Source organism: Balaenoptera borealis, assembly GCF_965194805.1.
Source record: "Balaenoptera borealis genome assembly, chromosome: 8".
Lineage (NCBI taxonomy): Eukaryota > Metazoa > Chordata > Mammalia > Artiodactyla > Balaenopteridae > Balaenoptera > Balaenoptera borealis.
Genome location: NC_138865.1, coordinates 89065103 through 89077143, shown reverse-complemented (window position 1 = coordinate 89077143; position 12041 = coordinate 89065103). Strand labels below are relative to the sequence as shown.

The following is a 12041-nucleotide window of genomic DNA, read 5'->3' as shown; positions in this document are numbered from 1 at the left end:
CCCATCAGACTGGCTAATGTCTGTTAATGTCAGTCCTCCACACAAACCCTTTTAGGCACAGAGCCTGCCAACCTCTGGGGAGCACCAGCCATCCCTTGCTTGCTGAGAAGGAAGAGAAGCTGTGTGGGGCTGGGGCCTCTGCTCTTAGAGGCCTGGGAGGAGCACCCATCAGAGCCAGGCATGGCTCTCAGGCACTTCCAGGTCTGAGGCAGACAATGTACTGAGGCTCTCTTCCCTGCCCAGGGGCTCATTTTCTCTATCCATGGAGGAGCCAGACCCATCTGAAAGAAATGGAACTTTCGCTCACCTCCTCACACATCATTATCAAATGACACAAGTCCAAAGTCTTTCCTTTATTTTCTCTCTCTCTCTCTCTCTGAATGTGTATGTGAAAGTATTTTTTTTCCTGAACCCTTTGAGGGTAAGTTACGTACATCTTTGCTCTTTATCCCTAAATACTTGTGTGTTTCCTAAAAATAGGAATATTCTCTTACGTAACTGCAGTACATTGCCAAATTCACTCAGTTTAACGTTGCAACAATACTTTAATCTACCATTCACATTCCAGTTTGTCAAATAATGTGCTTTATAGCGTTCCCCCTCCAGGAAGGGATCCAGTCTAGGGTGAGGTTTCTGAGACCCTTCCCTGAGGGGCAAGATCGGAATTGGGCAGAGTACTTCTGAAGGGGAGCCCGGGACCACAGCCTGTTTGCAGAGCTACTAAGATGCATGCATAAAACCGCCGTGAACCAGAGTCTCGGTTGTCTGTCCCCTAGTTTGCCAGGGGTGAACAGGGGCGTCCTGTGTCTGTTCTCACAGCAGCTCCCTGCTTTGCTGCCCTAATAAGCAAGGCCAGGGACCATCACTGGTCTTTGCTTCGTCTCCCTTGGGCACGGTCTCAGGACGTCCCACAAGAGTGCAGTGGTCTCTGCAGAGTTGGGGAGGTGAGGGAAGGAGAGACCGTGGGTATTCCCTGAGCTCACTCTGTTCTTCAAAATTAATTTTTAAATATCCTGAGACAGTTAGTTCTGTGAAGTCAAGTACTATGTCTTATGTTCACCCAGCACCTCGCACAGGGCCCGTCCCCTAGGTTCCTCGTAAAGATGGGGTGAATGGGTGGGTGTTGGCCAGTTTTCTTCTCCAGTTTCTCCCTCACTTAGATATAAAAGTGGAGCCTTCCGGTGGGTGGGCTCTAGAACCTGAGGCTGGCTAGTGGATCCTTGCATTGGCAGGCAGAGGGCCTGGTCCTGGTCCCTGTACTGCCAGGGCCATGCAGTGTGGTGTGTAAAATGAGTGTGTTGGTCCCTGCCAGCTGCTGGTTTCTATGGATGAACTGGTGTAGTTGTCCCATGGCCCGGGAAATCTCAGCTTCAGCGCTATGTAGCTTGGGCTGTGAAAGCTGTGTGTCCTCCTAGCACCTAGACGGGAATTCTCAGCAGGAAGGAGGGGAAGGGAAGGAAATGCTCTTTCTTTTTAATTGAAGTATAACTCACATACCATAAAATTCACCACGTAAGTGTACAATTCAATGAGTTTTAGATATTCACGTGGTTGTGTAACCATCACCACTAATTTGAAAATAATTTTATCACCCCCAGAAACCCCACACCCATTACCAGTCACTCCCCATTGCCCCCTCCCCCCAGCCCTAGGCAACCACTAATCTGCTTTCAGTCTTTATGGATTTACCTATTCCGGATCCCACTGCCCACCCCCGTCCCCCCACTGCATGGCATGCAGGATCTTAGTTCCCTAGCCAGGGATTGAACCCAGGCCCTCGGCAGTGAAAGCGCTGAGTCCTAACCACTGGACCGCCAGGGAATTCCCCCTATTCTGGATTTTTTTTTTTTCATATCATTATTCAGGGTTCTGAATTCCAGGTACCAGGGGATGTGTTCATTTGCTCAAGCAGTGAAACCACATCCGGTACATCATCTAGTGGAATCATGCAGTATGTGGCTTTTTATGTCTGGCTTCTTCCACTTAGCATGATGTTTTCAAGGTTCATCCACGTCAAAGCATGTGTCAGTACTTCATTCCCTTTTTTGGCTGAATAATATTTCATTGTGTGAATATACTACATTTCAGATATCCATTTATCCATTGATGGACATCTGGATTGTTTCCACCTTTTGGCTATTATGAATAATGCTGCTGTGAACATTGGTGTACAAGTCTTTTTGTAGACCTATGTTTTTATTTCTCTTGGGGCTGTCCCTAGAAGTAGAATTACGGGGTCATATACTAACTCTGTGTAACCTTTTGAGGAGCTGCCAGACTATTTTCCACAGTGGCTGCACCATTTCTGCATTCCCGCCAGCAGTATACGAAGGGAAACATCCTTTTACTGAACACCTACCATGTGCTAGGCACTGTGCTAGACCCTTCCCACACCTCATCTCCTATGATCCTCACACGAATGATCTGAAATACCTACCATCGCCTCTATTTTACTGAGGAAGACACTGAGGCTCAGGGAAGTGCCGTGACTCCCCCAGGATCACACAGGGGTTAGTGGTAAGTCCTAGATTCACTCCCAGTTCTGTCCCGTACGTTTTCTTGTCTACTCGGTGATTGCTGGCTGCCCGAGGGACCCTCCAGGTGCTAAAGTGGAATTAGCCCCCTCCCTCCCCAACCTTCCTGGGTACTGTTTTACAGACGGGAAAGTTGGACCCCCACTACCCAAGGGTCTGCGGGCACAGAGGGAACGTCTTAGACGTCAAATGGAACCCTTTCAATGATTTTGAGATCGCCTCCTGTTCTGAAGATGCCACGGTGAGTGTCAGTGCGTGAGGCGGTTTCCTTTCCCGAGAGGAGTGGGACTGGGGCAGAGGGAGACAGAATGGTATCTGGACTCAGCTCTGACGTTCCTGACTCCTTCATCCTTCACGAGGTGAGGTCACTGTGTGCGGAGGGGGTAAGTTAGATTGAGGAGGAGAAGCTCTGGGCTCTGTGGGACTTGGGGTACCACCCCTCCTCTCTATGGGTCTCAGTTCCCCCATCTATAAAATGAGCATAATAGCTCCCAACCGTCTAATGAAAATCCAATGAGATTCATTTCCCAGTGGGAAAGCCCGTCTTTTGGGGGAACTATAAAATGCTGTGAAGGGCATTTTTACTGTGGCCCGAAAATATTGTGCCACATAATCTCATAGACAGTGGGGAGGGAAGATTTAAAAGGATAAGAGTGGGAGCATTAAATGAATGTGAACACCAAAACCATCCCAAAAGCTTCAGTCCTACCAACTTTTTGAGCCCCTGTTCTGTACCAGGATCGTAGTCCCTGACTCCACAATGTTTGGTGTTATTTATAACATATTCTCTGCCTACTTCTAAAACTCAGCGCGTATGGCTTAAAACAAAAGACACAGATATGATCAGATGATTGAAATAAGGATGAGAGTCATAGTTACCCTTTATTGTGAGCCCACTGTGTCCCTGACTCTCATTACACATATCATTTCACTCAGTCTTCCCAGCAACCCCACAAGGTAGGATGGTTTTCTGATGCAAAAGCTGAGGATCTGAGAAGTGTGGCAGTTTGCCCAAGGTCACACAGTTTGTGGAGGCAGAGCCAGGGTTCCAACTAAGGCCTGATTCCAGAGCCCGATCTTTTTCCACTGAGCTGTTCCACTTCCCTAAAGAGCAGCAGCCACAGATGGAGGAATTTAACTCTGGAGGGTTGCAGCTGTTGAATTCCAGGCTTAGCTTGGAGCTGCCTGGCGGCCAAGGCAAAAAAAAAAGGACATAGCCTCACTGTCTGATCAAAGGAAACAGACCCGTTCATAGAGAGAAGCAGGTAGAAAATTATAAGAGGACTTGTGTCATTTTCCATATAAGGGTTGCTGAGGAGCATAAAGGACAGTGTCTGCCGACGTGGCTTCACCAAAGGGACAGCCGGGCCCTGTGAGAACTGACCTTGTCTCAAATGAGTGTAAGGCTTCTGACAGGATATCAAGTATCTGACTCTGTGTTCACTCCTGGAATACCTGCCCTTTCAGGCTTGCTTTGAAGGCTCCCTTCAAGGTCTTTATTAAATTCCTAGCTAGCCTCATCACCCGTCCCTTCCCAGTTGCCTCGGGGGCAGGAGGAGTGGACACAACTATTGGGAGTGGCCGAGATGACCCTCTAGCTCTGAGGGATGGTGTCTTTTTCTACCAAACAGGCCTGCCCAGAGTCTGTCCTCCAGCCAGGTCCAGTTCTGTTTGGTAACAGCCCTGACCAGACTCCATCTTTCTGGAGCCTGGCACGATTGTGAGGCTGGCTTTCTGGTTTGAAATCCAAGATGACCAGGAAATACATGCTGAATTAAAAGCAAAGTCTACCTGAAAGCCCATATATCCTAAGAGAAAGAGGACATACAACCACATAGGGGCCTGAGAGCCCTGCAGGACAATAAGGGACGTTAAGTCAACACCAGCCTGGGCTCTGTCGCCCTCTGTCATCCTCTGTTCCTCCATGTGTATGCCTCTGTGATGGGGAGATGACTTCCTACCATGTAAGCCCTTTCCATCCTCAACAACACTGCTCTGGAAGGAATCCCCAGCCCCTCCTCCCAGGCCCTCACTGTGGAATACAGGCCTGTGACCCCATCCAACCCTGCCTTCTGGCCTTTAGTCTTCCGGGCCATCCAAGGGGACCCCTATAACGGAAGGGGTTGGGGGTTGTCCGTGCCCTGTCCTGCTCCAGAGACTGCGCTGGCTTCCTAGCTCCCTGAGGAGATAGCATAAACCCTTCCTCCTGGCGTCTGAAGCTCTACCCTGAGCCTTTGGGACCAGGAGGGGGTAGAGCACTGTACTTTGAGGGGTATTCTAGGCTGAGAGGCAGGTTTGCTCTGACATCCAGCCTGGGAATCAGGCCTGTGGCCCATCCACTCACCCACTGCCTCAGGTCGCTAAGAATGGCAAAGATTACCAGAGGCCTAGGCTCATCTCCAGACCCTGCTTGGGCTGGAGGACCTTGGCAAAGCGCCTGTCTCTCTGAGGGGCCCCAGCTGCCTCTCCATTGAGTGAGAGGTAGATACAGAGAGAGCTCCCCCGGACTGTCTGCTGAGCACTGCCAGTTCTGTGGCTCAGGGTCGTGGGCGGCCAAGGTGACCCCGGCTAACCCTTCCCTTGGGCCGTGTCTTCCCTGACAGATTAAAATCTGGGACATTCCCAAGCAGCTGCTGGCAAAGAACCTCACAGCCTTCAAGAAGGAGCTGGTGGGCCACGCCCGCAGAGTGGGCCTGGTGGAGTGGCACCCCACAGCTGCCAGTATCCTCTTCAGCTCCGGCTATGACTACAAGGTGGGTCTGTGTATTAGTTTCCTAGGGCTACCCTGACATATGACCAAACTTGGTGGGTTAAGACAACAGAAATGTATTCTCACATAGTTCTGGAGGCCAGAAATCCAAAATCAAGGTGTTAGGAGAGAGAGCCATGCTTTCTCCAAAGTCTCTAGGGAAAAGTCCTTCTGTGCCTCTTCTAGCTTCTAGTGGCTCCAAGCATTCCTTGGTTTGTAGCTGCATCACTCCAGTCCGCCTCTGTCATCTGCCGTCTTCTCTGTGTATCTATACGTCCCCTCCTCTTCGTACAAGGACACCAGTCATTGCATGTAGGGCCCACCCAAATCCAGTATGACCTCATTGTAATGCATTACACCTGCAAAGACCCTGTTTCCAAATAAGGTCACATTCTGAGGTTCCACGTAGATATGAGTTTGGTGGGGGGGGCGGGGTGGGTGGAGACAGTATTCAATCCATTAGTCTTCCTGGAGGGTTTGGGCTGGACCCTGCCCAGAGATGCCTCCCCCTGCTCCATTGACTTCCAAGCTAGCAAGCTGTGGGCCCTGTGGATTGGGAAAATTCACAGTAGAGAAGACCTAGATTCTATTCCCACTCCGTCTCTGACTTGCAGTATGACCTGGGAAAGTCCCTTGTCTTCTCTGGGCCTCAGTTTCTCAGTCTGCACACAAATGGGGTTGATGTGGGATGGGAGTGGTTGAGAGGCCTTTACCCTGTTCTGATCAGAAGTGCTCTATTATCTGTTTATGTAGGGTGTGCTACTGCTTATGGTTGTACAGTTTATCTGTACACAACTCCAGGGGGCACTATTCGCATTATAGACTACGGGAATGGGTTGCCCTGGAGCTGTGCAGTGCACAGCCTGTGTAGCTAAACATGGCAGCCCTTGTTATCTGTGTGGTAGAAACTGTTGCTAATGACTGTTTGAAACCCCCTGGACTATCTGGTCCCCTGGGGTCCTCACAGCATGGATGTTTCATTGCTCCAAGCAGATGGTGTTTTCTTTTCACTGCCAGACAGCCTGACTCCCCACTTCCCCCTCCTGCCACGTGGCAGCTTCAGCCGGCAGACCCATCCTCCCAACCGAGGCCTCTTGGCCAAACTGCCATCTGTGGCTTCCCTCCCGGGGATACCGTGTTTCACTGCAGCCTGGCTGGCGCGTGACTGTGGAGGCCAGGGCGGGGCTGGGGGGGGATGCACTGTGCTCAGAGCCGGCTCTCTGCCATGCAGGTGATGGTCTGGAACCTGGATACAAAGGAGGCTGTAATCATGAGCCCCGTGAAGACAATTAGCTGTCACCAAGACGTGATCCTCTCCATGTCCTTCAACACCAACGGCAGCCTGCTGGCCACTGCCTGTAAAGACCGCAAGATTCGGGTTGTCGATCCCCGAGCAGGGGCTGTCCTCCAGGTCAGTGCTGGGCTGGGGTCTGGCTTGGGGTCAGAGGAGCGAGGAGTGGAGTGGGCATGGCAGGAGGGGGGAGGTCTGAGAACAGGGCAGTAATGATGTTAATGTTCTGGCCAAGCCTTCACGCGTGTTTATCCCCATCTGTTGGGGGGTGTAGAGTATGTCATACCCATTTTTCAGATGAGAAAACTGAGGCTGAAGAGAGGCTAAGGGACTTGCTCACATTGAAAGCTGGGACTGGAACCTGGTCTAACTCCAAAGCTTGTCATTGTGCCTCGCCTCTGTCAGGAGGCATGACATGGGGTCAAGAAACCTCAGGGCCCCACTGTTATCCACTGTGTGACCTTAGACAAGCACTTTCTGCTCTCTTGAGTGTCTGTTTTCTCATCTGCAACAATGGGCCATTAGTTCTTCCTCTGGGAGGGTTAAATGAGATATCCCAGGTGACAGTGGCCACCCAGCCCCATGCCTTGCATATAGTGGATGCTCAATAATAATCTTTTAGCAAAAACATGGAGCTGGGCCGAAGTTTGCCTCTGTCCTAGCTCAGAAAAAGAACTCTCAACAAAAATAGTGAGAGAGACTTTATGTGGATGGGAGAGACCCAGGAAGGCTTCCTGGAGGTGGTGCCTCTGGAAGGATTCTCCAGGCAGAGCTGGGATGAGAAAAGAAGGTATTCCAGGTGGAGCAGCAGCGTAAGCAAAGACAGGGTGTCCCTGACCACACATGTCCCTCCAGGAAGCCAGCTATAAGGGGCACCGGGCCAGCAAAGTGCTATTTCTGGGGAACCTGAAGAAGCTGCTGTCCACGGGCACATCCCGATGGAACAACCGGCAGATGGCCCTGTGGGACCAGGTGAGTCTCCCGAGCAGCCCCACCAGCGCCCCTCACCAGCGCCACACCTTGTGCATCTTGTTGTTCAAGGAAGGGGAGGGGTCAGGACCCAGGAGAAGTCTCGGCGTGGGGGAGGGGAGGTGGCTGAGTTTGGGACCAGGACTTGGGGGTGGGGGGGAGGGCAGGAGAAGGAAAGGGCCTTCTAGGCGGAGGGAACAGCTGGAGCAAGCCCTTAGAGTGAAATAGGGAGGTGTGTGGGCAAGAGGAGCTTCCTGTTCAAGGTGGGTGGGGGTGGGGATGGGGATGAAGACCAGGCTAAGTAGTATTAATTTCAAGGAGCACTTGGCTGGAGTTCGAAAGATTGCTTCCTCTCTGTCTGAATCTCCTTGCATTATAGTAGATATAAAACAGGAGGTGGAGGGCTGGAGTGACATCATGTGTATGAGAAATCATTCGTTAAAGGTAAAATGCTAGCAAGGGAAAAGGAGGTGGTCTCTCTTTCTCTCTCTCTCTCTCTCACACACACACACACACACACACACACACACACACATGCACACACACACAGCCCTGTGACAGGAATTCTTATCTTAGCACCACCAAGGTGCACTCCATGAGTGACCCATTGGCCCTCCTGGTCTCCCTTCCCTTGCAGGATGACCTCTCTGTGCCTCTCGCAGAGGAGGACCTCGATGGCTCCTCAGGCGTGCTGTTTCCGTTCTATGACTCGGACACCAACATGCTCTATGTGGTGGGGAAGGTCAGTCTGACACGGGAGGGAGGTGGCTGCCTGGTGCCACTGGCGGCCAGACCGCAGCCTGGGGCCCTTGGGGTACAGGGCAGGGGCAGGGACAGGCAGGAGTGGCTAGATACTCTCCCCCTGTGGTGAGCCCCGCCCCTCTCCCACCTTCCTGGCTCCACAAGAACACCTGGGGCCAGGGCTTTGCCGGACACCCTGAGCTAGTCCCTCCCCAGTTCTGGGTCCAGATAAGGAGGGACCAGTCAGTTTTTCTTGCAGGGGCACCTTCAAATTTGAGGCAGAGCAGGTCTTCACTGGGTAAGACTATCTTGTATTTGGCATCCCTGGCCCCTACCCACCAATGCCAGGAGCAGCACCCACCTCCCCGCCCAGTCATTATGACAGTGACAACCAGAAATGCCCTAGGGGTAAGACCCACTGGATGGTCTCAGGAACCCCACTTCTGACCTTTGTGTGCGGCTCTCAGATGGGAGTGGGGTTCAGGCCTGTGCTCCCAGAGCCTCTGCCTTGGTGGCATCTGTGTGGGCTTTGGGTCATGGTTGGGGGGACTAAGTGTTAAAATGAGGTGCCTTGGTGCCCTGCTGCCTTGGTGCCAGTCCTCTGGTCTGCCGTTGTGAGAGGCGGCTCTGCCAGCTCTTCACTCACAGTCCTCTCCAAGTTTCTGCTGTGTGGCAGTGGGGGCCAGGTGGGGGGCTGATGGGGCCCGGCTCTGAGTGGTTCCCTCCCCTCCACAGGGAGACGGGAACATTCGCTACTATGAGGTCAGCACCGACAAACCTCACCTGAACTACCTGACCGAGTACCGCTCCTATAACCCACAGAAGGGGATCGGTGAGTGTGGGACACTGAGGCCACTTGGGGCCTGGGGAGACAGGGATGAGTCAGGCCTCGCCCTAGAGGGCCCCTCACTGGGGAGGGGAGACAGCGGGTCAATGCTCTGAGTCGATGGGAGCTCTAGTTGAGGTATGCGGGAGGTTCTCTGAGAGTACGCAGGAAGAAGTCCAGGAGGGCTTACTGGAGGAGGCAAGACTTGAGGAGCCAAAAGGGAAGCAGAGCACAGCATGGGGAGAGGATGAAGGTGTTCTAGCTGAAAGTTAAGCAGTTACAGCAGCAGCAAGGAGATGGGGGACATTGACCTAAGAGAGGCCCTACTTTTTAAGTGTGTTTAGGGATTCAAAACAAAACAAAACAAAACAGGACGCAACTATATGCCCTCTACAGGAAACCCACTTATATATAAAGACACAGCTAGATTAAAAGTAAAGATGGAGGTACTTCCCTGGCGGTCCAGTGGTTAAGACTCCGTGCTTCCACTGCAGGGGGCACGGGTTCAATCCCTGGTCGGGAAACTAAGATCCCGCAGACCACGCTGCGCGACCAAAAAAAACAAGTGAAGATGGAGAAAGATAGCATGCTAACACTAATCAAAGGAAAGCTGGCATCGCTCTATTAAGAGCATCTGTGTTGGGAGGTGTGGGGAGGGTGATGGAGGGCCTTGAGCAGAGCACACTTCCTGTAAAAGTTTAGCTAAAATCCTTGAAGGTAGGGGACAAAGTCTGAGGATTTCAACCCCATTTCCCCAGCTCGGGGCCTGGTCCAATGTAGGACTGTTTGTTAAAGGAAGGATAATGGGAAGAGGCTGGTCTCTGTTCACATCCAGGTGTGCAGCCTGGCTTTGCCACTCACCCTGGGTCCCTGGGGCCCCAGCCCACCCTGAGGAATCTCTTGGCCCTCCTTGGTCATCTCCCCACAGGTGTTATGCCAAAAAGAGGTCTTGACGTGTCCTCCTGTGAGATCTTCCGCTTCTACAAGCTGATTACAACCAAAAGCCTCATCGAGCCCATATCCATGATTGTACCCCGGCGGGTAAGGGTGGTGTGAGCCGTCTCCGAGGGAGGGGGGGAGCCCCTCCTGGAGAAGAAGGACCCTGGGACCTGGAGCCTGGAGCCCACGCCCCTGGGGGAGCAACAGGGAGGCTGATGGCCCCTCCTCAAAGGGAAGCCTTTCTCGTGGTCAGCGCGCTGTCCCTCCCACCTCTGCTCTTGAGTTGCTCTGTGACCTTGGGCACATCCCTTTGCTCTCTGGGCCTCAGTTTCCTCAACTCACAGGGGTTGGGGGGAGTCTGCACCCCTGGATCTCTAAGGGCCCTCCCCCACCGTCCCCGCTCTCACTGTCCTGACTTCTCCTGCAGTCAGAATCCTACCAAGAGGACATCTACCCGCCCACGGCAGGTGCCCAGCCCTCTCTGACGGCCCAGGAGTGGCTCAGTGGGATGAATAAAGGTGAGGAAGGCAGAGAAAAGGCCTCGGGTGAATGTGGGGGACAACGGAGCATCCAGTGGCCCCAAGTAGCTGAGAGGGGTTTGGCTGGTATTTGTGTCCTCCCATAACCTGTAACCCCGGAGGACTGGTCCTTGACAGTCGGTTCCCAGTGGTTAGGATGGTCACATATGGGTCCAGGAAGGGAGGGGCTCGTCCCAAGTGACTCAGGAAACTCCCTCCGAATCAAGGGATTTTGCTCCAAGGAAAACGCCTTTAAATTCTGTGCTGTGCAGAGTGACTGGAGAGTCTCAGCTGGATGCCCCCTGCCCATCCCCCCGCCACCTCTGCAATTACTCTTTGACCCCAGAAACCCTCTAGGCAGCAGCCCCCACCCGGGCCCTTCTGTTCACCTGCCTGCCCTGACTCTCCCTCCCTGGCCTGTCAACGTAAGGGCCTGCGCAGGGGGAGGCAGTGTGTGCTCCCACCCCTGCTGCGGCCCCCGGAGCTGCCTGCTGCCCCCTCCCTTTTATGTGTAACCCTTAGACAGTCTCGCTCCTCTCTGGGCTCGGTTTCCTCACTGTAGCCGTGATGCCTGCCTCCCCTGCTTCTTGGGGTGTTGGGAGAATTCGTGAACTGGTAGACGGCAGAGCGCAGGGCAGGCGTGAGGAGCCCGCGGTATTCTGGGGCAGCCCCTACAAACCAAGCCTCGCTTAGATAATCACACAAGTGTGTATTTGCACTCTGCTTGCCCTGGTCTGTGGGTTTGTGCCTGTCTGCATGTGGCCATATCGCCCACACGTGTCACGTGTATCTCTGTGTCTCCGTGTGGCTCTGTGTGTGTCTGCGTGTGTCAGTGCCCCCCATGCCCACCTGCTCAGGGGCACTCAGTCCTCACCCAGCCCTTTGCTTCCCTCCCAGGACCAGTCCTGATGTCCCTTAGGCCTGGCTCCGAGCTGCTGAGCCCCCAGCCTCTGCCCCCAGAGAGACCCCTCTCCAAGCCCAGGGCCCACACCTCGCCTCGTCTCTTCAACCAGACAGAAAAGCTGGCTGCAGAAGATGGCCGGAGGCCCCTCTCCCTGCTGGAGGAGAGGGCGCCACGGTGGGCATCAGAACACAGACTGGAGGAGAAGAAAACTTGGTTCACAAATGGCTTTGACATCTTCGAATGCCCCCCACCAAAGACAGAGAACGAGGTGCGAACGAGGGTGGGGTAGGCCTGCCAGGGGAGGGAGCAGCTGTGAGCAGCTGAGGGGGGCGGAGAAAGTGAGAGGCGAGGAAAATAACCAGCTGTGTGGCCTGGCCTAGCCCCTTAACTCACTTTGCTGGATTCACTCACAAACATGTCATGAGCACCATCTGCGTGTCAAGATGGTGGGTTTACTTACAGGTGGTAGGGAACAATCTGTAAAATGCCGAGGGTTTGACTTGGTAGGTAGTAAAGTCCCTTCCACTTCTGACGCTCTAGGATTTTCTGTGCGCTCCGAGTCAACATTTG

General features: G+C 53.2%; 1 protein-coding gene across 2 annotated transcripts in view; it reads left to right on the top strand.

The window, feature by feature from the left end:
* Positions 1–12035, top strand: part of CORO2A (coronin 2A) — a 56768-nt gene extending 44733 nt beyond the window's left edge. The window contains exons 3-11 of one of the 2 annotated variants that reach the window (XM_082404072.1): positions 2659–2775; positions 5138–5287; positions 6515–6694; positions 7430–7546; positions 8181–8285; positions 9020–9116; positions 10039–10151; positions 10477–10567; positions 11465–12035. In XM_082404072.1, the coding sequence (XP_082260198.1) occupies positions 2659–2775; positions 5138–5287; positions 6515–6694; positions 7430–7546; positions 8181–8285; positions 9020–9116; positions 10039–10151; positions 10477–10567; positions 11465–11760 (1266 nt within the window). In that variant the 3' untranslated portion in view covers positions 11761–12035. The remainder of the gene's footprint in view (positions 1–2658; positions 2776–5137; positions 5288–6514; positions 6695–7429; positions 7547–8180; positions 8286–9019; positions 9117–10038; positions 10152–10476; positions 10568–11464) is intronic. The other variant, XM_082404073.1, reaches the window with a different exon arrangement.
* Positions 12036–12041: the final 6 nt, after the last annotated feature.